This window comes from Rana temporaria, chromosome 4 (genome assembly GCF_905171775.1).
Source record: "Rana temporaria chromosome 4, aRanTem1.1, whole genome shotgun sequence".
Classification (NCBI taxonomy): domain Eukaryota; kingdom Metazoa; phylum Chordata; class Amphibia; order Anura; family Ranidae; genus Rana; species Rana temporaria.
In genome coordinates, this window is record NC_053492.1 from 117422347 (window position 1) to 117449653 (window position 27307).

The 27307-nt window shown below is 43.8% G+C and overlaps 1 protein-coding gene across 3 annotated transcripts; it reads right to left on the reverse strand.

Moving 5' to 3' along the window:
• Positions 1–964: 964 nt before the first annotated feature.
• Positions 965–27307, reverse strand: THAP4 (THAP domain containing 4). 3 transcript variants are annotated; one of them, XM_040348885.1, is made up of 6 exons: positions 26977–27307; positions 22172–23124; positions 14424–14583; positions 12942–13051; positions 8829–8932; positions 965–1210 (listed from the first exon to the last, which is right to left on the reverse strand). In XM_040348885.1, the coding sequence occupies exons 1-6, from the start codon at positions 27123–27125 to the stop codon at positions 1091–1093; spliced, it is 1596 nt and encodes a 531-aa protein (XP_040204819.1). In that variant the 5' UTR covers positions 27126–27307; the 3' UTR covers positions 965–1090. The 3 variants fall into 3 exon arrangements, with proteins under 3 accessions (XP_040204819.1, XP_040204820.1, XP_040204821.1); XM_040348886.1 differs by having other exon boundaries at positions 26951–27307; XM_040348887.1 differs by lacking the exons at positions 22172–23124; positions 26977–27307 and adding an exon at positions 16034–16139.

Sequence of the window (27307 nt, forward strand, 5' to 3'; positions counted from 1 at the left end):
GAGCGGCACGGATGGACGGACGGGGGGGAAAAGAGAACTGGAACTGCATGGACAGGGGGGGGGGGGGAGAGAGAGAGAGAACGGGACGGACGGACGGGGGAAGGGGAGGAGAGAGAACGGGACGGACGGGGGAAGGGGAGGAGAGAGAACGGGACAGGGGAAGGGGAGGAAAGAGCACTGCATGGACGGGGGAAGGGGAGGAGAGAACGGCACGGACGGACGGGGGGAGGTGATAGAGCAGCACGGACAGGGGAAGTCAACAGCAGGGGGGGGGGGGGAGACAACACTGACCATGGGGGAGAGAAGATTTGCAACTCCGCTGCCTGCCTGCTCAAGTATCGGGTGAAGCATCGGGAGCATTTCCTCGAGTACAAGTACTCGGGGAAATGCTTGGTATCGGTCCCGATACTAGTATCGGTATTGGGACATCCCTACATATAAGCAACATTATTCCCAGCCATCTATGGGCATTATAAAGCACTTTCCCTGTGTTGGAGAAGAGGAGGGGGGTAAGGGGTGTTTTGTATCTCTGTCCTAGGGCAACGATGTTGCTTCTCTATAGATACAGTGCAGCGAGTTAGTCTCTCACCTTAGAACAGGAAGTCGTTACTGACAGTATCACCAGGTACGAAATATAAGGAAAAAAGCCTGAGAAAAAGGAGGAGACAAATTTCCCCACAAATTGAAGTACTGTTAAGCTGCAATATGACATTATCTTGGGTTTAGATAGGTTTACTTTTTTTGTGACTACACAACTGGATTACATTTTTTTATATATATATTTATATATTCTACTTAAAGCCAATTACTTTCACATGAATATCTATAAAAGGCTAGTTTGACCTTTCAAGGTCGGAATTCCTGAGATCTCAAAGACCAGGCTGGCCCTGTAACCCTTCAGATGTGCCCAACACACAAACTTACTATGCAGGAAGAATTCACAATATAATAAGAGGACTAATAATATTTTTTTAGTTCAGGTTTCTGGAAAAATAAACCATTTATTAGGACAGTCTAGAACATTCAGCAGCTTTGACCATTATCAGGTCCTGTGAACTCTAAGGCTTTTCCAAATCTTGGACACAAGCAATTATGAGGTCACTTTCGTGTATGTAACCCGCAAGTGAGGAGCCATGACCTGTGTGCTGGTTGCCATGGAGACGGTCTGTTCTAGTTTTCCTTCAGCAGTCAGACGGAAGGTGCGGGAAATCTGGGAAAAGGAAAATATTGCTAGTGGAATAGTAATAGCAAACATTAACAACTACAAACAAGTATAAAAATGGCTACTTTTTGTGATCCTGCATGACCATCAATGATTATGTCTTAGCAATATGAAATGCAGTCAAGCGATCCATTAAACAAAAAAAATGATTTCCCCCCCCCCCCCCCCCCCACTTTGAGAGAGCAGACATTCACCTGAAGAGAGTGTATTGACACATGGTAAATGCAACATAAATGCCAAGTGAAATATACTTATATTGTTGCGCAATAGGCGTGTACATTTGTTATCTCTGCATTATCTATCAGCCATTTTCAACCAGGGTTCTGTAAAGCCCTAGGGCAGGGATAAGCAATTAGCGGACCTCCAGATGTTGCCAAACTACAAGTCCCATGAGGCATAGCGAGACTCTGACAGCATCAAGCATGACACCCAGAGGCAGAGGCATGATGGGACTTGTAGTTTGGCAACAGCTGGAGGTCCGCTAATTGCTTATCCCTGCCCTAGGGGTTCCTCCGGAGATTGCTAGGGGTTCCATGAGCTATGGCCAATTGATATAGATAGAGTAAACTCCTGCGCTGTCTGAAAAGTGAAAGGGGAGGGACAAACTAAAAATACTGCTGCAAATATAAAAGTCTACCTCGATAGACTGAAGTGAAACAGAAAGATTAAATTGCAATACTTGCGCTGTAGGGTGTGGAACAGGGAATATGTAATGGACAATAATATTTATGAGTGACTAGTGAAAATATTATTTGGTGAAAACAATATTATAACAGTGAGACCAATACAAAGACAGTCCTTAATGAGCAAGTCTGCACTCCAGGGAGGTCCAGATCCAGTGCAGTCCTGCCGTGCATTAATGTGCTCCAGACGGAGATTGATCCTAATCTCCAGTGTAAAAATAAAAATGCAATCAAAAAATGAAGATACGGAAAGTACACGGAAAACAGTCCTGAAGGAAGTATATATGAGACCCTTAGATCCGTAATATAGGTGAAAATAGGATAGTTGAGCCAACACCAAAGTTATATGTAAACACCTTTGGTGAACCCAGCTGCTCACCTCGAGTTGACCACAGTATGTCCAGGTTAAAATGGTCTAGATGGTTATAATCCACAAATAACACATGTAAGTCTCCATCCGATGTTTAACATGAAAAAACACAAAGTAAAAAGACAAAAAGAGGCTGATGGTGAAATACCGTCACAAAAAAGATATTGGCAAATGGGATCTTGGCGAATGGGAATGCACTCACATGTGAGTGAGAGATCTCAGACTCATATCCACGAGTACCGCACTCGTCGGTCCCTCTATCTTTCCTCTGCTTCTTTCCACTAATTCTCAGGGTTCAGATGCTGGCTGTTTTGATCTCCCCAGGGTTTCTCAGTGTGTGACACTGTCTCAGCTGCTGTGGGCTTGTAGTAACTCCTATCCCTCTCTCATTAGCTCAGATGGAGCGCTCAGATGGCGTTTGCAATGTGAAAAGGGGTGAAAGAAACATACCCATAGTATAGCCCAGTCAGCAATATAAACCGATTTTATTAAAAGTAACAATAAAAACTCACATATCAGTGCGGAAACTCAGCAACAATCCTTACGAGCGGCGAACTCGTATGTCCGTTCGTCAGATGTTTGTGGTGTGTCCTGCCTACCAATCCCGACGCGTATCGTCACGATCACGTGACTTCATCAGGGGATGATGTAGGGGACACATAGACAGACATTTATAGTCTGTGTTAATGAGCACCCGGCGGCCATTTTGTCGGAGCTCATAGAGAATGACTACACTGCCTGTGTTCTAATCGCGCCGTGCTGTGTAGTGCAAGCCGCGACCGTGGACAAATCAGAGAGCGGGGGTACAGATCGCACAGAAGGCGTCTCATGCGATCGGACCAACAATGGAATGTCACGATGGACAAACCGATATAAGGAAATGTAAAAGAACATAAAAGCACAGAGGAGGGTCTGAGGCTAAAAAAGCGACATATCCTGATACTGTGTGGGGCCGTGGTAAAAGCAGTCAGACATATTAAAAAATATATGTATATGGCCCAAATCTATATTGTGTTAATATACAAAAAGGATTATATAAGGGGATATTGGAGCTAATTAAAAGGGAAAAGGTGGTGAGTAAAGCAAAGGGAGGGGCGGAGGGGAATAAGAATGTGGAGAATATCTCCCTAAGTGAAACATCTATAAAAATACATATGTGCCAAATAGCCAGTTTAGAGAGAGGTGACTATAATAATGTCAAGTGTAAATATACTCAGACATGAGGGTATGTCAGGGGGTGTCAGACATATCGATTCTAGCTTGATGTGATGTGAGGTATGTATTCATGTAGCGCAATGCTGCATGGATACAAGTGATAAAGTGACAGTAACTGCATATGCAGTCAGTGACTAGGCTCACAGCGGGGGGCCTAGCTAGGGGGACCTAGTGGCGTGATAGGGAAGTGAAAAGAGATGGGGCGTGTGAGATTCATGTGCCAGTGGGTAAGTGGCCATACATATGAATAATGAAGCAACATTTACTGGTTGTATGGTGATGGTACTTATATGATTATTAAAATTAAAATAAAAATTAAATTAAAGATTAAAAATTAAAAATTGGTTAGGAAGACATGGAAGCTATAAGGGGGACATCCTCAGATATCGGAAGAGACGAGGCCGTACCGAAAAAAATGGGGCATGATGTACCACAACATATGACGTACAGCCAAATGTCATCTATAACATATATAGTAAGAGAGACCATCTGCAAAATAAAACTAAAAGTCACTGAGAAAACAATTGAGGTCAAATTCTATATTTAAACCTTTGGGTGCAAAAGTGTCCATGGAAAATATGTACTTCGACTCTATTTGGCTTAGTGTTCTGACTTTGTGGCCGCCACGCCAAGGTCGGGAGTAGGGCACTATCCCCCAAAACCTTAAGTGTGTAGGATCTTTCTGATGTACTTCGGCGAAATGGCGGGATACACTGTGTTTTGGGAAACCGCTTTCGATATTTTTAACGTGCTCTTTAATGCGGATTCTCAAGAGCCTTTTGGTGCGCCCAATGTATTGGAGGCCGCAGCTGCACTCCAAACAGTAGACTGCACCTTCAGTGTGGCACCCAATGAATTCTTTGACCTCATATTGACTCCCATTACTATTGGACTGAAACTTGGTGACTTTCAGGTTGGGTATACGGGTATGAGTGCATGAATAGCATCTCTTACAGGGATAAAACCCCTTTCCCGTGAAAAAGGAGAATGCTTTTTTCGGGGGGTCAATCACATTTTTGACCAGTTGGTCGCGCAAAGTAGGCGCACGTGTATATATAAACCTTGGTTTATTGGGCAAAATCTCCTTTAGACCCGAATCTGATTTTAGAATATGCCAGTGGCGTAGAATGATCTTCTCTATTTTTTTATGCTGTACATTAAACTCTAAAATAATGGGAACCTGGTCTTTCCTGCTAGCAGGCCTACGGGTTTCGAGAAGTTGACTTCTTTGTAAGTAAGAAGTAACTGAGTTACAAAGAAGTCAACTTCTCGAAAGCAGTCTACTGTTTGGAGTGCAGCTGCGGCCTCCAATACATTGGGCGCACCAAAAGGCTCTTGAGAATCCGCATTAAAGAGCACGTTAAAAATATCGAAAGCGGTTTCCCAAAACACAGTGTATCCCGCCATTTCGCCGAAGTACATCAGAAAGATCCTACACACTTAAGGTTTTGGGGGATAGTGCCCTACTCCCGACCTTGGCGTGGCGGCCACAAAGTCAGAACACTAAGCCAAATAGAGTCGAAGTACATATTTTCCATGGACACTTTTGCACCCAAAGGTTTAAATATAGAATTTGACCTCAATTGTTTTCTCAGTGACTTTTAGTTTTATTTTGCAGATGGTCTCTCTTACTATATATGTTATAGATGACATTTGGCTGTACGTCATATGTTGTGGTACATCATGCCCCATTTTTTTCGGTACGGCCTCGTCTCTTCCGATATCTGAGGATGTCCCCCTTATAGCTTCCATGTCTTCCTAACCAATTTTTAATTTTTAATCTTTAATTTAATTTTTATTTTAATTTTAATAATCATATAAGTACCATCACCATACAACCAGTAAATGTTGCTTCATTATTCATATGTATGGCCACTTACCCACTGGCACATGAATCTCACACGCCCCATCTCTTTTCACTTCCCTATCACGCCACTAGGTCCCCCTAGCTAGGCCCCCCGCTGTGAGCCTAGTCACTGACTGCATATGCAGTTACTGTCACTTTATCACTTGTATCCATGCAGCATTGCGCTACATGAATACATACCTCACATCACATCAAGCTAGAATCGATATGTCTGACACCCCCTGACATACCCTCATGTCTGAGTATATTTACACTTGACATTATTATAGTCACCTCTCTCTAAACTGGCTATTTGGCACATATGTATTTTTATAGATGTTTCACTTAGGGAGATATTCTCCACATTCTTATTCCCCTCCGCCCCTCCCTTTGCTTTACTCACCACCTTTTCCCTTTTAATTAGCTCCAATATCCCCTTATATAATCCTTTTTGTATATTAACACAATATAGATTTGGGCCATATACATATATTTTTTAATATGTCTGACTGCTTTTACCACGGCCCCACACAGTATCAGGATATGTCGCTTTTTTAGCCTCAGACCCTCCTCTGTGCTTTTATGTTCTTTTACATTTCCTTATATCGGTTTGTCCATCGTGACATTCCATTGTTGGTCCGATCGCATGAGACGCCTTCTGTGCGATCTGTACCCCCGCTCTCTGATTTGTCCACGGTCGCGGCTTGCACTACACAGCACGGCGCGATTAGAACACAGGCAGTGTAGTCATTCTCTATGAGCTCCGACAAAATGGCCGCCGGGTGCTCATTAACACAGACTATAAATGTCTGTCTATGTGTCCCCTACATCATCCCCTGATGAAGTCACGTGATCGTGACGATACGCGTCGGGATTGGTAGGCAGGACACACCACAAACATCTGACGAACGGACATACGAGTTCGCCGCTCGTAAGGATTGTTGCTGAGTTTCCGCACTGATATGTGAGTTTTTATTGTTACTTTTAATAAAATCGGTTTATATTGCTGACTGGGCTATACTATGGGTATGTTTCTTTCACCCCTTTTCACATTGCAAACGCCATCTGAGCGCTCCATCTGAGCTAATGAGAGAGGGATAGGAGTTACTACAAGCCCACAGCAGCTGAGACAGTGTCACACACTGAGAAACCCTGGGGAGATCAAAACAGCCAGCATCTGAACCCTGAGAATTAGTGGAAAGAAGCAGAGGAAAGATAGAGGGACCGACGAGTGCGGTACTCGTGGATATGAGTCTGAGATCTCTCACTCACATGTGAGTGCATTCCCATTCGCCAAGATCCCATTTGCCAATATCTTTTTTGTGACGGTATTTCACCATCAGCCTCTTTTTGTCTTTTTACTTTGTGTTTTTTCATGTTAAACATCGGATGGAGACTTACATGTGTTATTTGTGGATTATAACCATCTAGACCATTTTAACCTGGACATACTGTGGTCAACTCGAGGTGAGCAGCTGGGTTCACCAAAGGTGTTTACATATAACTTTGGTGTTGGCTCAACTATCCTATTTTCACCTATATTACGGATCTAAGGGTCTCATATATACTTCCTTCAGGACTGTTTTCCGTGTACTTTCCGTATCTTCATTTTTTGATTGCATTTTTATTTTTACACTGGAGATTAGGATCAATCTCCGTCTGGAGCACATTAATGCACGGCAGGACTGCACTGGATCTGGACCTCCCTGGAGTGCAGACTTGCTCATTAAGGACTGTCTTTGTATTGGTCTCACTGTTATAATATTGTTTTCACCAAATAATATTTTCACTAGTCACTCATAAATATTATTGTCCATTACATATTCCCTATGGCCAATTGATGATGCCTGCATAGTTGCAGGACCAATTCCACTTGGCAAAGCGAGCATCATGACACAGATTATCTTTTTTTGCTGTCTGCAAGGGTTGATTTCTTCCTACTGACCACCAATGCAAGAGGCATCCCTGCCATTTACACCCAATGAATTGGTTTTAGTAAGGGTCCCCGAGACAAACATTAATTTAGGAGATCCTCTGGATTAAAAAAAATAAAAAGACTACAACAAAAATGAAAACTTTAAAGGGAGAGGGAGATTAAGGCCCCGTACACACGACCGGATCTGTCCGCTGATATTTGTCCGACGGACAGTTCCAGCGGACAGATCCGGTCGTGTGTAGGCCCGACCGGAGATTGTCCGGCGGATCTGACTTTTTCCAGCGGACAAAAATTTCTTAGCACGCTAAGAAATCTGTCCGCTGGAAACCTGACCGTCGGACGTGTTCGGTCGTCTGTACAGACTCACCGGACACGTCCAACCGACCGCCATCCCTCGCATGCGTCGTACTGATTCGACGCATGCGTGGAAGCTTTGAACTTCAAGGCCGCCCACGTCGCCGGTGCGGCCACGCCCCGCGTATTGTTTACGCGCGGATTTCTGTCTGATGGTGTGTACAACCATCAGACAGAAATCTCTGGGCGGACATGTCTGCTGAAAACGGTCCGGCGGACCGTTTTCAGCGGACTGTCCGTCCGTGTTTACGGGGCCTTAGACAAAATATACAGATTGTTGATCAAACTATTCTTTAAAGAAAATTTATAAAACGTGCACTTTTGTGACTCTACTGTATTCTCATCCACGAAACAGACACCAGTTCTCAACTTCGACAAAGTGAAAAGTCGGGTACATGGTACCCTAACCCTAGTAAATGAGAAATTGACAGCGATCCCAACCGATAGTCACAATACATTTCTATGTACCTGCCAGCCCAGGTTAGAATTCTTCCCATCAACACAACTGCCTACACCAGTGGTTCTCAACTCTTGTCCTCAGGACCCACCAACAGGCCAGGTTTGCAAGATAACTGAAATACATCACAGGTGATATATCATTTGCGGCTCAGTGATTGCAGTATTCTAGACTGCATCCCCCCAATGAAATACTTAAAATCTGGCCTGTTGGTGGGGTCCTGAGGTCATGAGTCGAGAACCATTGACCTACACGCTTCCTGGAATTGTAATCTATAAAACGCGTGTTAATATCTCTGTAAGCCTCCAGGACAGGCATGACCACCTCCCCCTTTTTGTTCTCTCTCCCTCCTTTATTTTTTCATCTCTCTCCTTATCCTCTCTGCCTCCGAATTGGCATTTTGCCCACAAGCAAGAGTCGTACCTTTTATTGGTTCCATGGACGATTACATAGTCTTCAGTTTCTATGGTTCCTAGCTGAAGTGCCCCCTCCTATTTGGACATGAAGTGTATCGCAATCTCAAGCACGGCTCTGCTATTTGACCATCTTACAATTTAACGTTACCCGGTTATTTTGACATCATTGTTTAATATTTTCGGAGAGAAACTCCTTATGAATCTGTACCTGTTATCGTTTATAATCTTGTACTAGGTCAGTTTCTATGTTTCTTATAAAATGCAAAGAAAATGTATAAACCCTGCCAGAAGTGCATTTTTCCTACACTTGTAGAATATGCTGTTCTTACCTGCTGCACTTGCGGCTCCTTGGCAAAGCTCATTCTGCTGAGCGAGTGTGAGGTCAGAGTAAGCTGTTCCCCCTGTACTTCCCCTTCTTCCACCTCCACAACACCTAAAGCCGAAACACAATAAGAAAGGTGACAAAATCTGTGTTGGCTCTATATCCACTGGAGCATTTGCATTTTGCAGAAAGCACACACACACGCGGAATAATTTCTAGAAGCAAAGCCTGCTTTTAGATGGACTGAAAATACATTATCTTCCTGAAAGTGTTAATCATCTGAGGTTAGGGATAAAATTCACCATTTGAAACATAACATATTCCAGCAGCTGCAGCCTCCCCTCCCTGTGACAGTGGATGGGGGATCCTCTACCTGCACCCGCGGTCACAATTTGAAACACATGGCCACATCATTCAGTTTTCATGGAAATACATGAACTAAAACTGCAGGCCTTGTCTGGGGGGAAATCTGGCATTGCACCCCAGGATCTTAAGGGAAAAAAAAAAAAAAAAATAAAAAAAAAAAGTATAAATGCACATTTTTTTCCTGCAAACATATGTGCATTTAATATTTTTTCCCAATAGATGCACTTATCCTTTAAAAGTACAGCTTAGGCCAAGAGTTATGCCGCGTACACACAACCATTTTTCGGGTTAAAAAAAAAAAAAAGAAGAAGTTTAACGGTCTAGAAAAAAAAAATATGTTTTTTTCAACCCGATGATTAAAACGGCCTTCACGATCGTGAAAAAAAAAATGCTCTAGCAAAGCGCGGTGACGTACGACGGCACTATAAACGGGAAGTTCCATTCGGATGGCGCCACCCTTTGGGCTGCTTTAGCTGATTTTGTGTTAGTAAAAGACGATTTGCGCTTTTCGGTCTGTCTGTTACAGCGTGAAGAATGTGCTTACTCCATTACAAACGGTAGTTTTACCAGAACGAGCGCTCCCGTCTCATAACTTGCTTCTGAACATGCGCGGATTTTTCACGTCGTTAAAGCCCACACACGACCATTTTTTTTACAACCTTAAAAACATTGTGAAAAAAGAGAGCATGTTTGAAATTTTTGCCCATTTATTAGAACCCGAAAAATGCTCTGAAGCCCACACACGATCGTTTTTAATGACATTAAAAAAAAACTAATTTTTTAGAACCTGAAAAACGGTCGTGTGTACGCGGCATTCGTTGTTTAAGATTGGGTTTTTGCAGTGAAACGCCATATGCACTAAAAGCAATATACAGCTACCACAGTGAATACTGGCAGTACATGAAGTATATAGGTGGCAAAGGATATGGCAGTAGAATACAACGGACTTTAAATAGTGGAAGGATTTAACTTTTAAGCTAGATTACCATGTTCTTTTCATCTTGGCTGTCAATTCTAATTTAGGTTTGGGCCTAAATGTACTGTACATGTATATATTGTGAGTGATTGAAGATCTGCCACGGTCTGAAGAGGCGGTTAACGAATGGTTCAGCAGTGAGCCTAGGTTCACATGGCTGTGGGAATGAAAATTGTGCGAGTTCAGCTGAACGTGCTCGATTTCATACACGCATGTCAGTCCAACTTTGGGGGCGATATAAGAGACATCTGTGCGGGTTCCTGCACAGATGTCTATTGAAATCGCCAAAAGTAAAACAGAAACTAAGTCGGCATTGCACAGATTTGGATGGTGCTATTGCCGGCAATAGCCGCCGATTTGGCATGCGACTTGACATGTCAAAACGTATCAATGTGAAACTGGGCTAAAGCAGGTGTAAGAGCCCATTCACATCTAGGCGACAAAACGCCCGACGCCGGACGCTTGTGCCGCTAGAGGGGAGAATTCCCATTGCTGTCTATGGAGATGGTTCACATCTCATAGACGCCGTACGCCTGAAAAAAAGTCCCGGACCCTTTTTTTCAGGCGGCATTGGCGTTCGGCCATACAAAGCAATGGCAAGGCTTTGTAAAAAAAAAAAAAAGTCACACACTCGCGGCAAAATACGCCGCGTACGCGGCGTATCTTGTTGCGGAGGTGTGAATGGAGCCTAAGACTGATTGTCAGGTGGGTGTTGAGCTACAAAAATAGAACCTGGCTAGGCTGCCAACTTTCCAGGAGAATCATGCAGCAGGAAGCAGCATGCATATGGACAGGCATCCAGGGAGTTTGTGTCCAGGTCTGACCGACAAGCACTTTGACCGGGGTGCCACATGAAGGGAAAGTATTGTTGGGAGTGATTGCATTGACCAGTCTGTCATCTGATGAGAACAGAATGGGACATGGTCTAGTAGACAGACAGTGCTCCAATAGGCAGAGAGCGGAGCAAGGTGGGCAACTCAACAGCCAGGGGGCCAATGTGTTATATTTTTCTGTGTCTGTGCGATTCTGATGAACTCCTGCAATGGAATGCTTAATGTTAAAAGGAATTTCTTATTTAAATTAAAAGTGGGGAAAAAAAAACACACACGTTGGCGAATAATGCATGAAGCTCTACATCTAAATACAAAAAAAACAAAAAAAACACACACACATAAGGGCCAGTTCACCCAAAACAGATATTTCAACTTTTGGTAGCTGCTGGAGTTAGCCCTCCTGACAGTTTAGTTTATGTCTCAGGGTATTTAAATGCGAGTTCTTTGTCCTTGAGTTCCTGGGCTTTGGCCAATAATAGGAAGTCCCACCCTTCCTGCTGCATTTTATCTTAAATTTATACTATAGAGAATACAACAGAAAACTCTAGTGAAACTGCCAAAAGGTTTAACTATGCATTAAAAGTAAAAAACAAAAAACGAATTTATAAAAAAAGCTGAACACCATGAAGCTTAAAAATTCTACCTTGCAGCATTGAATGCACATTTCTGTCTAGGGAACTTTATAAAACACTTCGGCTACTTTCACACTGAAGCGCTGGGTGCGTCGGCCCTAAAGTGCCGCTATTTTTAACTGCGCTTTTCTGTCGTTTTTGCCACGATTTGTGGTGGCTAGCGTTGCTGTTTTAACCCCTGCTAGCTGCCAAAAAAGGGTTAAACGCGCCCGCAAAAATGCCGCTTTGGAGGCGCTACCAGATTGATTTCAATGGGCAGGGGCGCTGTAGGAGTGGTATATTCACCGCTCCTACAGCGACTCAAAGATGCGGCTGGCAGAGCTTTTTTTTACCGTCCTGATAGCTCAATTCTCCAGTGTGAAAGCCCTCAGGCTTTCACACTGGATATAAAGGAGCAGCTCTTTCAGGGCGCTTTTTTTAGCGCAATAGCACCTCATTGTGAAAGCAGCCTTCTTATCAAATCATCCACACTACTAGAACAATCCCTGTAGGCTCTTATCCCATATGCTCCAGCAGTCCAAGGTTCTTCGACATTATAAAAACCAGTGCAGGGACCATAGCCCTGCAAAGGATGTGAGGACGCCAAGGAACACTCCACCGCTGGAGAACTAGGGAGTGCACGCTGCCGGGGAAGCGAAGATTAGATATGTGAAACTGCTTTAAAAAGTGATAGTAAACTCAACCATTCAAGTCCTGAAATTCAACACAGCCAGGACATAAATGCGTTTTACACCATTCTGCCTTATCGATTATCTCCCTCTGTTTTTGCTTACTTTTTTTTTTTACAGCAGTTGTATTTTCCTATGCGCCTCTTCCAAAGCCCACGCCATGTTTACTGTTATTTTCCGGCATCGATCCTGTATGAAACTCCCTCTTTCTTGTAGTAAGGGCCAGAATCTGGCGCATGTGCATTGGGGTGTTTCAGGAAGAGGTGTACTGTGCCGTACTCTCGTGGGATTGCAATGCCGCAGAGAGTGCATAATGAAGGCACGGCATCTGGAATAGGCAGACGGCACACAGAGTATGCCGTGAATCGCCTCAAAAATGTGCGCATGCGCCGGTGACATCATGAAATTGCACCTGGCTCCTTTTCTACAGAACAGCAAAGCCTGTTCAAACACAACACCATGTATATGGTTTATAAATGATTTTAAAGGATGATAGGCAGAATGTTGAGTTTACTACCATCAAGTCCCCTAGACAAAAGAAATGACAAGTTAACAAGCTTCTGGGAGTTAGGCTTTAAATAATAACTACCTGATTAAAATCAAGAATAGTAATATACATTTGCAAGCACTACATTGTAGCAGTACCTATGTTCTGGGCACATACAAATGCCACCTGGTTGGTTCCCGGCTTCACACGGATGAATCCACATTCTCTGTGCAGTGGCTTCCCAGTTTCAGGGTTGGAGGCACAAAACCTGCATAACAACATTACCATTATATCATTTCTCATCACATGCCTTCTCTTCATGTAATAAATACAACTATGATTCCTTCTTTCTAACTTGCATCTGCCATTCTGGATTCAAGTCATATTTACCACTTTACCTCTATCATGTAATCTATATCCATACAGTGATTGATTTGGAAGAATTGGACATGTATTCAATCTTGAAGAATGGCGTTGTAATGATATTATTGGTTATATTAAAGAAACATACACTGTGTAAATGCAGTCTGCTGTCGATGCATAAAACCCCAATATGAGGCAAATGTATAATCTGGAATGAAGGTTGAAACACCACTTCTGGCAGTTGTTATATATATATATATATATATATATATATACACACTAGGGCTGCAACTAACGATTATTTTCGTAATCGATTAGTTGGCCGATTATTGTTTCGATTAATCGGATACTAGCCTTAAAATAAAAAAAATTGAATTTTTTTTTTTTTTTGGGCCAATTTGATATTGGGCAGACTACAAAACACAAATTGCCGCAAAAACATATTACATGCTTTTCTGCAGCTTCTCCATTGAAGTATATTGAACCAAAAAAACACAAAATGGCACCGTTTTGCGTTAAAAAGTCCTTGCCCTTTCCAAATACGCAGCAGCTAAAAAAAAAATGATGGCTGTGAACGTGTCCCATAGGAAACCATGTAAATGAATTGTAGTGTGTTTCTGCAAAAAACTGAGGTGTGACCCAGGCCTGAGATGTTTAGTAACATAATGGGGTTAAAAAAACAAAAATAAGTACAAAAAGAGCAAATAATCGCTACTGTAAGGGATTCATTTTTTTTACTGTGGGACAGTGAAAGTAATATTTACAGTAGCGATTTGCTTTTTTGTACTATAAAGGGCTAATTTTTGTTTTTTTAACCCCATTATGTTACTGGCCGATTAATCGATTATGAAATTAATCGATTACAATTTTCATAATCGATTAGTTGTTTCGGCCCTAATATATACATACATACATACATACATACATACACATAGGTCATGGTGGAGCAGCAGCTTTCACCAGCCACAACATGCAAGTGAAAAAGAGAGCATGCTTTGTTAAAGCTCTCAGTCAAAGCTCCTGTCACTAAATAAAATGGTTAGCTTACAGTCCTGTTTACACCTTGCTTTGCCATAGAGTTCTATAGAGGCTTTGAAGCACCACTGAAGCTACATGGGGTATACATTTTGAAGCGAAGCAAAGAATTTCAGTCGGTTCATCAGGAGCCAGCTGAAATTCGCATATCATAAGAATAATAATGACTGTATAAAATCAGGGATAATATTTTTTCACCATTAGCAAACAGCAAATCAATCTTTCGTATAGAGGCTACTCACGTGAAATTCAGCATAGGCTGGCCAACGTGTGATATGACAGCTTTCTCCATATAGCGAAATGTTGGTATCGAGGGAAACTCGCCCTCCCCAAAGGGATCTGACACCCAGGTCCCCAGCATCCATGCCAAAGGGGCCACAACAGGGTTCAAAGGTGGTGCATCTGTAAGTCACACAAAGTATAATGTTACCAGTCGTGATGGAAAGGAGCCAGAAATCTTTTTTTTTTTACTGGAGGCATATATTCTGAATTTGTTTAAGGGAAGCAGGCAAGTAAAAAAACAAAAAATGTTGGTGCATTTAAAATAGTAAAGGAGCCAAAGTTCCACGGAGAGATGTAATGACCGAATTGTGCCGCTGACCAAATTCTTCAAAAGAGATAAATCACACAAATAGCCTGATGAAGGAGCTATCTTTGAGCTCTGCAATATCACTGCTTTTTTTTATTTATTTATTTTAATTTTTTTTATTAGGTCTGCGATTAATAAAATGCTCCAAATTGAGCATGTGATATACTGGAGATATTTCTGCAGGTATAGGACCTGGAGACGTCGTTGAGAGGGAGAATTAACCACTTCCAGCCCAATTCTGACATTCTCCTACATGACCTCAGCATTTACATTTAAGCAGAGGCCATAGAGCAGTAATATGCAATTAGCGGACCTCCAGCTGTTGCAAAACTACAAGTCCCATCATGCCTCTGCCTCTAGGTGTCATGCTTGTGGCTGTCAGAGTCTTGCTATGCCTCATGGGACTTGTAGTTCTACAACAGCTGGAGGTCTGCTAATTGCATATCCCTGCCATAGAGAATAAAACGGTGGACGTTGCTTATTTTTTGTCACACAATATTTATGTGCTGTATAACATGCTTTAAAGGGAACAGGATCTATATATTTTTTCCTTTTTCTAACAAACGCTTTGACAATAAAACGTGGAAGGGTATTTATTTTTGCAGAGTTGCACCAGATTTTGCACTCTCCAGTATTAGTAAATGACCCCCACTGTCTCTGTATTGTCATAGAAAGCTGTACACTCACTACTTTACATTGTAGCAAAGTGTAATTTCTTCAGTGTTGTCACATGAAAGGATATAATAAAATATTTACAAAAATGTGAGGGGTGTACTCACTTTTATGAGATAGAGTGTGTGTGTGTGTGTGTGTGCGCAGCACACAGTAGTGCATTGCATTTCAAAAAGGGTCGCGCCCATGTTAGAGTGCTTTGGTAGCTCATTCATTTTAATGGACGATCTTATACAATGTGAGTGAATACACCATGAAGAAGTTAATGGACCATCATACAGGAGATACTAAACTAAAGAGTGTCAAAAGTATAGAAAAGCTTTGGCCCTGGAACTACAAGACCCAGCATGGCTAGTTTGTTAAAACGCACACTACTAACAAATCTTTGCTTTGCATCTTGAATGCTCATATGAAATATTTGCCAGTACAGAGGTTATAGAAATCTTTTCACAGCTACACTAAAACTTAACAGTGGCTTGAATTTGCTGATAAAAAAACAGTCTGCATACAATTAGTCAGGCATATTCTGCAGAGAGATATCCTCCTCTGTATTACAATGTATCCCAATGACTAATCATTGCAGTTATTCACCTGTGCTAGGCTCCAATGCCATTTCTCTTCCTTGTTCTTCTAGGATGTGACATCACACAGAAGCAGTGCACTCTGGGTCATGTAGCTTCAGGTTACACTTCCTAAGAGCCGTCAATGATTACTGTAATGTTGTGGTCACAGAGAACGCTACACGCCATTAAATTCTGGTTAGCTGAGAAATCAGCCAGCTCACTAGAATTAGAACGCCCTCCATACGCCAAATATGCCTGTATAGACATTCTGGAGAGGGCATAGTTTTACACGCTGGTGTACACTAGATGGACTGTCACTTAAAATCTATACACGGAAACTGAATACATTAGTGCAGTGCAGAAGCATATAAAAAAAAAACAGAAGACTTGTAGCTCTCACGTGTGCAATTAGGACAGTGGATTCCTGCAAATGGGATCACAGATGTTTAACAGCAGCAGCCTGGCTGACGGTTTGCCACTGTTCACATTTATTATTTGCACATCCAGCAGTTAGGGACAGATGTTCAATCCTGGATGCAGACAGATTGCTACAAGGGTTGGACACCTCTTCCTAACTGCAGGTTACCACTGGAGGTGCCTATACATGTGGCCAGCTCTTTACACCGCTCATTGCTTTGTACAGGCTTCCTGGCTGCAGAAGTTCACATATACCTGCGATCCCAGCCACAGGAAGATGCCGATTGTTACTGCAGGCATCTGCTGCCTGGTTCTAATCATCCAAAGAAGCCCTTAAAGCGGAGGTTCACCCAAAAAACAAGTATATAAAACATTACATTCACTATACCTCAAACATGTACAGTATGCCGTTTTTTTTTGGGGGGGGGGGGTGTACATACGGTATTATCCTCCCGGCTTCCAGGGGAATCGCCCATATGATTGACGTGCCTGAGAAAAACTCCCCCCCAGCGGATAAGGCATGTCATGACTTTTCGAAAGTAGCCGAAACGCGAGTCGGCTCTAGACGGTGCCTGCGCACCGACTAGGAGCCGTGTAGAGCTGACTGCGCAGGCGCCGTATAGAGCCGACTCGCGGTTCGGCTACTTTCGGAAAGTCGTGACACGCCTTATACGCTGGGGGGGAGTTTTTCTCAGGCACGTCAATCATATGGGCGAAGTCCCATGTGACATTGCGGCACTGCACAGGAACGCCCACTCCCGCGGGAGCGAGTACCCGGAAGCCGGGAGGAAAATACTGTATGTACACCCCCCAAAAAATAAAAGGCATACTGTACATGTTTGAGGTATACTGAATGTAATGTTAGATACTTGTTTTTTGGGTGAACCTCAGGCTTTAAAGTGGTTTTGGACCTGCAAGGTAAAAAAAGGCATAATGCGCTAGTATGCATCGCGACTTCGAGATCCGCCAGCTGCCTTGATTCATGGCAGTTTTAGAGAACCACTCCAATGAGCGCGGAGAAGTAGAGCAGAAGTCATGCTGACTAACAGTCAGCATCGCTCTGCTCAGGGAGGAGTGAGCACAGTCAAAGAACTGTCCCCTTCAGATGCCCTGAACTCACAGAAAACTACAGGAATTGGTGCCATGTAATCTTTTGGCATTAGTCTCTGCAGCATTCAGGACTTGCAAATACCTTGAGAAAGAATGAGACTCATAACATTATACAACTTAAACCAAAAAACGCATGGAGAAAATCTTTTAAGAAATACTGACATGGATGAATAATTCCAGCCCCCCCACCACACAGAAAAAAAAAAAAAAAAAAAAAAAAAAAAAAAAAAAAAAAAAAAAGTTAGTACACCCCATTAAAACGGTTTACTTTTTCAACATATGTGAAGAGGCAAATATGGGATCGCAAAAGGTCAACAGATAAGGATAATATACTTGAATGAAAACACATAGAACATTTACCCTTTCAAATTATTTATGCAATAGAAATCTCAATAAATGCAATTGTGTGCTGTGGAAAATAGAAGTACACCCTTGGCCTCGGAATCTGGCATTTGCTCTTTTACCAGAAATGGCACCTTGTAGGTATTCTGCAGAGTTGTCCTCCAGTCTAACATGGACCATCCCTCCATGCAATTTTCAATTGAAAAATGTTTGTGCGTTTCTTTGCATGAACTACCTGTGTCAAATAACCGCTGTCTAGGGAGCAGTCACGGCCGCTGGTTCGTACTGTTCGACCTGTTGGCTACAATGCCTGGAGCTCAGTATGCCACCGTCCTGCCCTCTTTCAAGATGGCAACGGCGATTATTGGTTCTGCTGTGGGTCTTGGACCGGGCAAGCGTCACACACCGGATAGTGGTACTGGTCTGGGCGGTGCGTTCTCTCCATTGGTGAGTATATAGGGTGGTTTGGTAGGTCATTTGGCCTTGAGGCACTAGTGGTACTACCCTTTGTTTCTTTCCATGGATAGTGCAGTTAGACTAAAGGCCAATTTATACTAGCAGCTGCATTAGAATGCTGCCACTGGTGTGTGATGAGAAGGCTACATTGTGTAATGTTGAAGGTGGTTAGCTCTCATGGTATATGCGTTTTTAAGTGATTCACGCCAGTCCGGAACTATATTTAAGGGCATGGTAGCCCATTTTTATTAAAAAGGCAAAAATAAAAGTCCAAACAAAATAATAACTACAGCCTCCTGGCTCACACATGCAAAAGAAAATACCAAGCCACCTGCCTCTCTTCAGCAGCAGCACCACTGCTCAGGCTCCCGCATGAAGCCCTCCTGACGCCTGTCAGCAACCTCAGATTTAGGTCTCTGGGTTTCAAAGTGCAACCTGCACTCTCCAGCTTCTCTAGCTACTTCAGTGCACACCTGCACTCTCTGGGTTCTCCCTTCCAAGCCTGATCAGTGTGCTGGTAAATCTGGACCCAGGACTGGGGATTTCATCCCACCCGGATTCTCTACGAAATCCCCGGGCTCCAGGTCCCAAAATGGATTTTATTAAATAATGAGGGAACTGAAACGCCAGTTACCTCTGTAAATTGTAAGCTCCCTGGAGCCCCGCAACCCGTCCAGTTGAGAATTCTGGGTCACGACACTACTACAATTGCTTATATTTTTTATTTTAATGAAATGTTGCAAAGTGACATTTCTTTCGGTTCTACCAGCCACAATGCACTTTACAGTCGCTGTTCACCACATTATGCAAGTTGCCTTTTTATCACCACCCCTGTAGGCCATACCCAATGAAACCATGCCCAGCCTTTGCTAAACTCACCACATTTTTTATTTTTTAATTATATTATATACATATACACACACACACACACACCGACAACGGGGCCCAACTTATGATCTTTCACATAGGTGCACTGATTTAAGAAATGGCCCTTGAAGGTACATGCAAATTCCACAATTAAATGTTTTGGAGACTTCTTTTAGCATCAAATAGTCAGCTCTTGCCCTGAATTTTCTTAACCAGCCAGTAAGGATGAGCTCTGGCATGTTCGCATAGTACAGAGCCCGCCAGGAAGTGTGCACGGCGCTGCGCTAATCACAATCAGGGAGACATTGTCCCGATGCTCAGCTGCAGAGATCGTGAAATGTCTGGCTGTGATTAGCGCAGCACCGTGCACACTTCCTGGCGGGCTCTGCACGTGTACTATGCGAACACGCCAGAGCTCATCCTTACCAGCCAGCCCTGGACCAATTGCAGTAGTTTGAAGTCTACATTGCTTGGAGACTTTTCTCCTTTCAGCAGAACAGTGAATTTCAAACCATTTGGTGATCTTTTTAAATCCTTTGGCAGACTAAGGCCCCATACACACGAGAGGATTTATCCGCAGATACGGTCCAGCGGACCGTATCCGCGGATAAATCCTCTCGAGGATTTCAGAAGATTTCTATGCGATGGCGTGTACACACCATCGCATTGAAATCCGCGCTGAAATCCTCTGGCGATGACGTGTCGCGCCGTCGCCGCTATTATGACGCGGCGACGGGCACGACGCTGTCATATAAGGAATTCCACGCATGCGTCAAATCATTACGACGCGTGCGGGGAATCCCTTTGGACGGATGGATCCGGTAAGTCTGTACAGACGAGCGGATCCATCCGTTGGAATGGATTCCAGCAGATGGATTTGTTGTGCATGTCAGCAAATATCCGATCTGCTGGAATCCATCCCAGAGGAGATTTCTCCGCGGAAACAGATCCGCTGGCGTGTACACACCATAGGATCTATCCGCAGAAACCCATCTGCTGGGATTTATCTGCGGATGGATTCTATCGTGTGTATGGGGCCTCAGGCATCCACAACCTTCTTTCTATGGGTGTTATTTTAATCTTAGCATGACACCACACATTAGTAGCAAACAGAACACCAGATGGCTGAATGAACATGCTATGTCAATTTTATATGTCATTTGCTCAAATATACAGTATATTACCATTGGCTATAGGCACTGAATGAAGATCTAATGTTTGCCTGTTCAAATATGAAAAAGTAAACAATTTGCATGGGGCAAATTTCACACCACTATGTACACAGCTCATCACAACATGTATAATAAGTGATGGGCTATGGAGGTGGGTCTGCTGTATGGATGAGGTTGTATTATGTCCTCCATTCCGTGGTTGTAAAGGCTGAAAGTTTTCCCAACTTCAAGCATTCTATGCATACTAAATGTACTAGGTGAAACTCCTGCGCTGTATGGGATATAGGTGAGGGGGAGTGGGCCAGAAAAAAGGGCAGTGGGGTGAATGTTGTCCTCTCAAGACAAGGAATAATACTGTGAAAATTGTGTAAGTGTCTGCGCTGTAAAAACCTGGAATGGGGGAGGAAGAGAGGGAGGGGTGAGTGGACAAAAATCCGTGGACCAGTGGGGTGGTGAGGTGTACTAACACAATGGAAGTGACCTACAATTGGAAATAAAGTGGGTGTAGTCTAGCCCAAACTGTGTAACAGAAAACACACATAAAAGTCTTCAAATGTCAATAATATGTGAACAGTTCAGACAAGAGACCTCCTTGGGTGAATGATGGAAGTAAGCAAAAGTAAAATTGGCAGGACTTGAAGAAAAAGTGGAATCTTATAAACAATAATGGAGTGCAGTCCAAAAAACAAACAAATAAAAAAAGTGACAGGTAGGTGACTAAGTGATTGAGTGTAGGAGATACCAAGCTCAGGTGAGTGAAGGTGTGTGATCACACACCTAGAGGCGCATTGCGGGCGGTATTAACTCTTTATCGGCCGCTAGCGGGGGTTAATACCGCACCGCTAGCGGCTGATACCCGCGGCAACTCCGGCGGTATAGCGCCGCTATTTTTAGCGGCGTTATACCGCCACCGCAGCTCCCGCCCCAGTCTGAAAGGGGCCTCAGTGTGCAGCTAGCTCTCCCCTTAGACCTACCCAAGCCCAATCTCGATCCAGCAATGTGCACGAGACCCAAGGCTCTCCCAGGTCTCTCCCTCCTAATTGGAGGCGATGCAGCAGTAGGAGTCATTGGCTCCCGCTGCTGTCAATCACAGCCAGTGAGGCCTGAGTGGGGCCAAGCCATGCTCTGTGTCTTTTGGATGCAGAGAGTTGGCTCTGAAGAAAGCGCACATAAATACACACACACACACACACACACACACACACACACGAGTGCCCCAACAGCAAACGGCTTGCTATGGGAGCACACGATAAGGGTAGAGGGGCCCAGAGCACCAGCGGAGGTACTCAAGAAGAGGATCGAGGCTGCTCTGTGCAAAACCACTGCACAAAGCAGGCAAGTATGGCATCCACAACAATTTCCTTTACAACAATTTAAATTTTTTCAATTGCTGCCACTATTTAAGGTCACTTATATTTTGCCTATACGATGACACAAAAATTGATTATTGACCTGCATTTTTTTTTTTTTTTTTTGTGCTGCACTTTGTGTTTTTAATGTCTGTATACTAATGTCTGTATTGTGTCAGCTGCGGTAATTTTTTTTTGCACTTAAGCGTGGGATTTCGTTATTATCCAACTCCTTGCATGCAATTTGCAGGTTTTCCTTCTTTTGTGTGGCTTTGCTCCCACAACCCAGCATTATACTGGTAGGTTGATTAGGTTTTGCCATGGTTATGTGTAAATGGCTGTGGTGAGGACATTTTATTGTAACCTTGTCTGGGGTGAATGATTCAGTTTTCCCTGTAAAATGCTGTGGATAAAATGTAAGCCTACATAAATAAGATAAATATATGTTCATACCTTGCTTATTTAAATTGAATGGATCTCTGCTAGATTGCTCAGCACTCCACTCCATATCACACGTTGCTGTCAGGCATTGGTGTCTCTTCTTAGGCAGAGGGTCAGAGGTAGAGCAGTATGAATGCAACAAGCTAACAGGGCTGGGATCCAGGTAATCATCTTCTTGAAGCAGAAACTCCTCTGGTTCACCTGTATAATCACAGGGCTCCTCTACACAAACTTCATAAGACTCCAAGAGCATAGTGCTAATCTCAGTATCCTCCAATTCAGGAGGGTCTTTTGTTATGGAGTTCAACTCTGCGTTATCACTAACTTCTACATGGCAGGACAACCCCAGAGAATGGTCTACCTGAGACAAGAAATATTCACCGTCATGTACGGCAGAGGAAAGGCACTGACCATTTGGTGTAGAAGACAAAAATTCACAAGTCATTTCTGTTTCCTCTACACCTGGATGAGGTGGAACCTTCATGTTTACTACATTTTGTAATAAGGAGGTTGTAGAAGACCGGCTATACGAATGCAGGGAGTAGATAAACCTACAAACTGTGGTAACGGGTGATGCTTTAGGAAGAAAACTGGGGTTCATGTCATCTTGGCCATTAATGTCAAAGTGAAGCTCATTTTCTTTCATAACCTCCTCATTGGAGTACATGGGTGGCGTGTTCTCCTCTATAGAAGATGGAGCTCTTCTCTTCTGAACATACTTTCTTCCTCCAATGCCAAGAACGTGCTTGTCTATGGCTCCTTTTCTTTGGTTTCCCCTTCCAGTTTCAAAAATGGAGGGGACAGCATCTGGTCTAAGAAGCGGGTGCTGGTCAGGCATACGTGGAACAAAGCTATCCAGTGTGAAGTGTTCACTACACAAGAAAGAGTAGGGCCCTGGAGTCCAGTCACTTCGCTGTATGGCAACTGTCCAGAGATAAAGACGATCTGCATCCTTAAGTGGAAACCTGAAATAAAGCATAATAAAAGGTGAATAATATCACATGAAATGCGTGTATACATAAACTATTTATCAGGAAGGGAGAACACTTTCCGACAGTCAATAACAATGGCAGATAATCTAGGTAGGGGAGGCACTAGCATGGATTCCAAGCAACTGATCAAAAGAAAGGCATCATGCAAAACACCCGTTCTAAGTAGTGTTTGGATTAGTGAGCAGATTGGGGCAAAATAAGACATTTTATAACAAAAATTAATGTGGTGATCTGACTTTAAATTTCAGATAGGGAGGGAGCCATTGCTTGCTCAAAATGCCACAGGGCAAAGGACCGAAAGTGCATACTGGCAGGGAGACAAAAATCATTGGGTGTGTTGATTATTCTTATGAATAATTCCCCATTCAGCCAAGAACCTTTTTCAGTTCATCCGATTGTAGGAAGTGCTCTGCCATTTAAATCTTTATGGGTGGTCCAGTTTCCATACGGTCATGAACATAAGTTGTTAATATGTTACTAAAAAGGCATCCTCGAGTGCCCCCCCCCCCCTTTTTTTTTTTTAAATAGAATAAGGGAGGGCTATAAACTAACTCCTTCAGGTTTTTTTTTGTTTTTTTGTCATCTGTGTCCCCAAAACAGGAAAGGAGAAGAAATCCCAGTGTGTCACTAGAACTAGTGTCTCTAATGGAAGATTTCCCCTCTTAGTATTCTGACTCAAATTATTATTTTTTTACTTTCAATGATAATGGTAAACAGGACAATGTATTTCTGTAGATAATCTACAGAGACTCAGGCATTAAAGCGGAGTGCAAGCCTAAAGTGGAACTGCCACCCTCCCAGCACTGCTCACCTCTGCATCCCCTGCCACCTTCTTCCAATACTGCTCAGCAATCATTACCACCATTGTCCAGCACCGCTCACCTCGGCATCCCCTGCCACCCTCCCAGCACTGCTCACCTCTGCATCCCCTGCCACCCTCCCAGCACTGCTCACCCTTGCATCCCCTGCCACCCTCCCAGCACTGCTCACCTCTGCATCCCCTGCCACCTTCTTCCAATACTGCTCAGCAATCATTACCATTGTCCAGCACTGCTCACCTCTACATCCCCTGCCACCCTCCCAGCACTGCTCACCCTTGCATCCCCTGCCACCTTCTTCCAATACTGCTCAGCAATCATTACCACCATTGTCCAGCACTGCTCACCTCTGCATCCCCTGCCACCCTCCCAGCACCGCTCACCTCTGCATCCCATGCCACCCTCCCAGCACCGCTCACCTCTGCATCCCCCGCCACCCTCCCAGCACCGTTCATCTCTGCATCCCCCCGCCACCCTCCCAGCACCGCTCACTTCTGCATCCCCCGCAGGGATGGACTGGCCATTGGGACTACAGGGTGTTTCCCGGTGGGCCGATGGCTCAGTAGGCTGGCTTCAGTGACAGCGGACCGCCGCCCACCTCCACTCCTCTGTCTCTCCCTTCCCGCAGCGCTCACCTCCTCTCCCTCCCAGCAGCGCTCACCTGGGGGGACAAAGAAGCAGGGGGAGGACCAGAGGAGCAGGGGGGGGGGGGGGGACGACAGAGGAGCATGGGGGAGGGGAAAGACAGCTGACTCAATAGCTATGGCCTGGGAGTTTCTCACTTCTGCCTAACCTTGTCCCATAAGGAGGGGCACCAAACTGATTCTTTGCCCCGGTGAAATAATGTCTAGCTTCCCCACTGGTACTGCCTATAAGAGTACCAGTAATTCTACTCTAATAAAGTAGAACGGCTAGTGAAGGGGGAGAGGGGGGCTTGGGTGGCCGGGTGCGGGAGTTGTCCGGCCGCCATGGGAGAGACCTGTCAAAGTGGGCCAGTCTGGCTGAAGTCCAGGGCCAAATTTTTGTTCCAGTCCAGCCCTAATCCCCCGCCACCCTCCCAGCACCGCTCACCTCTGCATCCCCCGCCACCCTCCCAGCACCGCTCACCTCTGCATCCCCCGCCACCCCCTTCCAACACTGCATTCCCCGAGGAGAACTAGTAGACTTTTTCTTGCTGGAGGGTGTAGAACAGAGCATCTAAAAAAGGTAAGTTTACATTTAAGTTATATGTGAATGGGGACATTTATCAAATAAGTAAGTATCCCAATTTGGCTCCCAAAGTGTAAATGCACTTTAAATCATTGTAAAGTTCTTCTTTCCTCCTGAATCATATGGTTACATTAGGCAGTGGCTCCACTTCTAGTGTTAAGCTGGCCATACAATGAGAACATTTTCAGCCACTTCCTAATGAACCAGAAAAAAAATTGGCCTTGAAAACGGTGCACTTTTACTGCTGTGATTGCTTTACTTACTAAACATTGAATGTCATATTTTAGATCCAGGCCCAGGTTCTGATGTTAAGCTGCCCATACACTGAGCAAACGTTGGCCGGTTCCTAGTGAACAAGCCAAATTTCAATCAGCCACTCTGTCAACTAAAGCTGGCCATACACCTATAGATTATCTGCAGATTTTCTATGGTTAGACGGAAAAAGTGCAACAGATTTCTCCATATACACCAAACTGTGGATGAAGAAATCTCCCACTGGGCCAAGCTTCAGTATCTTGCTTATTGGCCCCGCTGGCTCTCAACCTAAACAATGCCTGCACCCAATCAGAATGTTCAGGTATTGTGAGAGCCAGTGGGGCTGACTAGCAAGATCTGGAAGCCTGGGCCAGTGGGAGATTCTTCCATCCACACAGATCAGCGTAGATGGAGGAATCTGTTCCACTTTTTCCATCTGACCATAGAAAATCTGCAGATAATCTATAGGTGTATGGCCAGTCTTAGAAAAAGAATGAGGCTACAAGGGATTTGAGAAATTGAAGCACACAGGCCTAGAACCAGAAGCCACTGCCTTGCTCCCACCTCCTCCAAACACAACAGATGTAAGAGACTGTGCTGGTAATCAATGTACTGAAAACCCAACAGGAAGTTCAGGGAAGTGGTACTGGGAAAGCTGAAGCCAGTGCTTTATAAAAAATAGAAACTGTTAGTGCTCGGGAAGAGATTAAAAAACACCCACACACTTGGTGGAATGCATATTTTGATGATCTGGATGAGTGAGTGAATAACTTATATTGCCCTACAAATGCCAACTAAATCGCCTCAAGGCACTTTGCATCCAGCGACGTCCTAATCCTTCAGAAGAGGTGGGTCTTAGATGATTAGATGCACTGTGAATTTTGGATACCATAATTTGTGAGTATTTGCAAATCTGTAGGTGTGCTCAAATGTTAGGACTTAACATGTTCGTTATCTATTTACTTGATGCAACCCCATCTTTTATATCTTACCAAAAAAAAAAAAAAAAAAGGTAGGTACAATATTGTGTTTATTAGAATTAAATTCACTTGGGTGTATTTTTCCCCTGGCAATATGCATTTGATTAATTACTGTGCAACATAAAAAAAACTGCAACTACCACAATTTTATTCTCCAGGGTCTCTGCTATCAAGAAATAAATATACTGTTTGGAGAAAGAGAATAAAAAAATAAAATAATAATTATGGGGGGGGTGGGTTTAACTTGTATGCAAAAAAAACTGCCCTGTTAGACAAGTTGTTTAACATAATAAATATAAAACGTATCCAAACCTGCTAACAAAAGAAAAGAGACATGAGTAGAACGCACAAGATGTATAAGAAGGAACGAGCCACGTTCTACCAATAGAAAGCACCCTGTGACCATACAACTGAATTAAAGGGGAACTCTAATGTTCAGCACACCAACTTCTATAGCAAGCTGGACAGCACTTCGTGTTTGCAAAGTTCCCAGCATGCACTGCTAGAGTACTAAAACTGCCATAACACTGATCTTACAGATTCATATCTCTGTGACAGCGCACCTGTGGAAGGACACGGCCCCCCTCTTCCCTTTCCCCTTCCCTTGCCGGTTGGTGCAATCGGGTGCCGCGCAGCATATCACCATGACCAATCCCAATGTTCTTCCGTACAAGATGGCGGCGTCCTCGCTGTACGGAAAACAAGATGGCATTTGCTGTAAGTCAGCAGACAGCGCTGGTGTTCGTATTACCCGGAAGGCGATAATCCTTCCACAATGTGGCGCTAATGATAAAAGAATCCACAATTAGACGCCTCCCCCTACAGCCAGCGTGCAGCGCTCCGTACAAAACAATCTGGTCTCTATGCAATTCCTTGTTCGTTAGACCTTTCTAA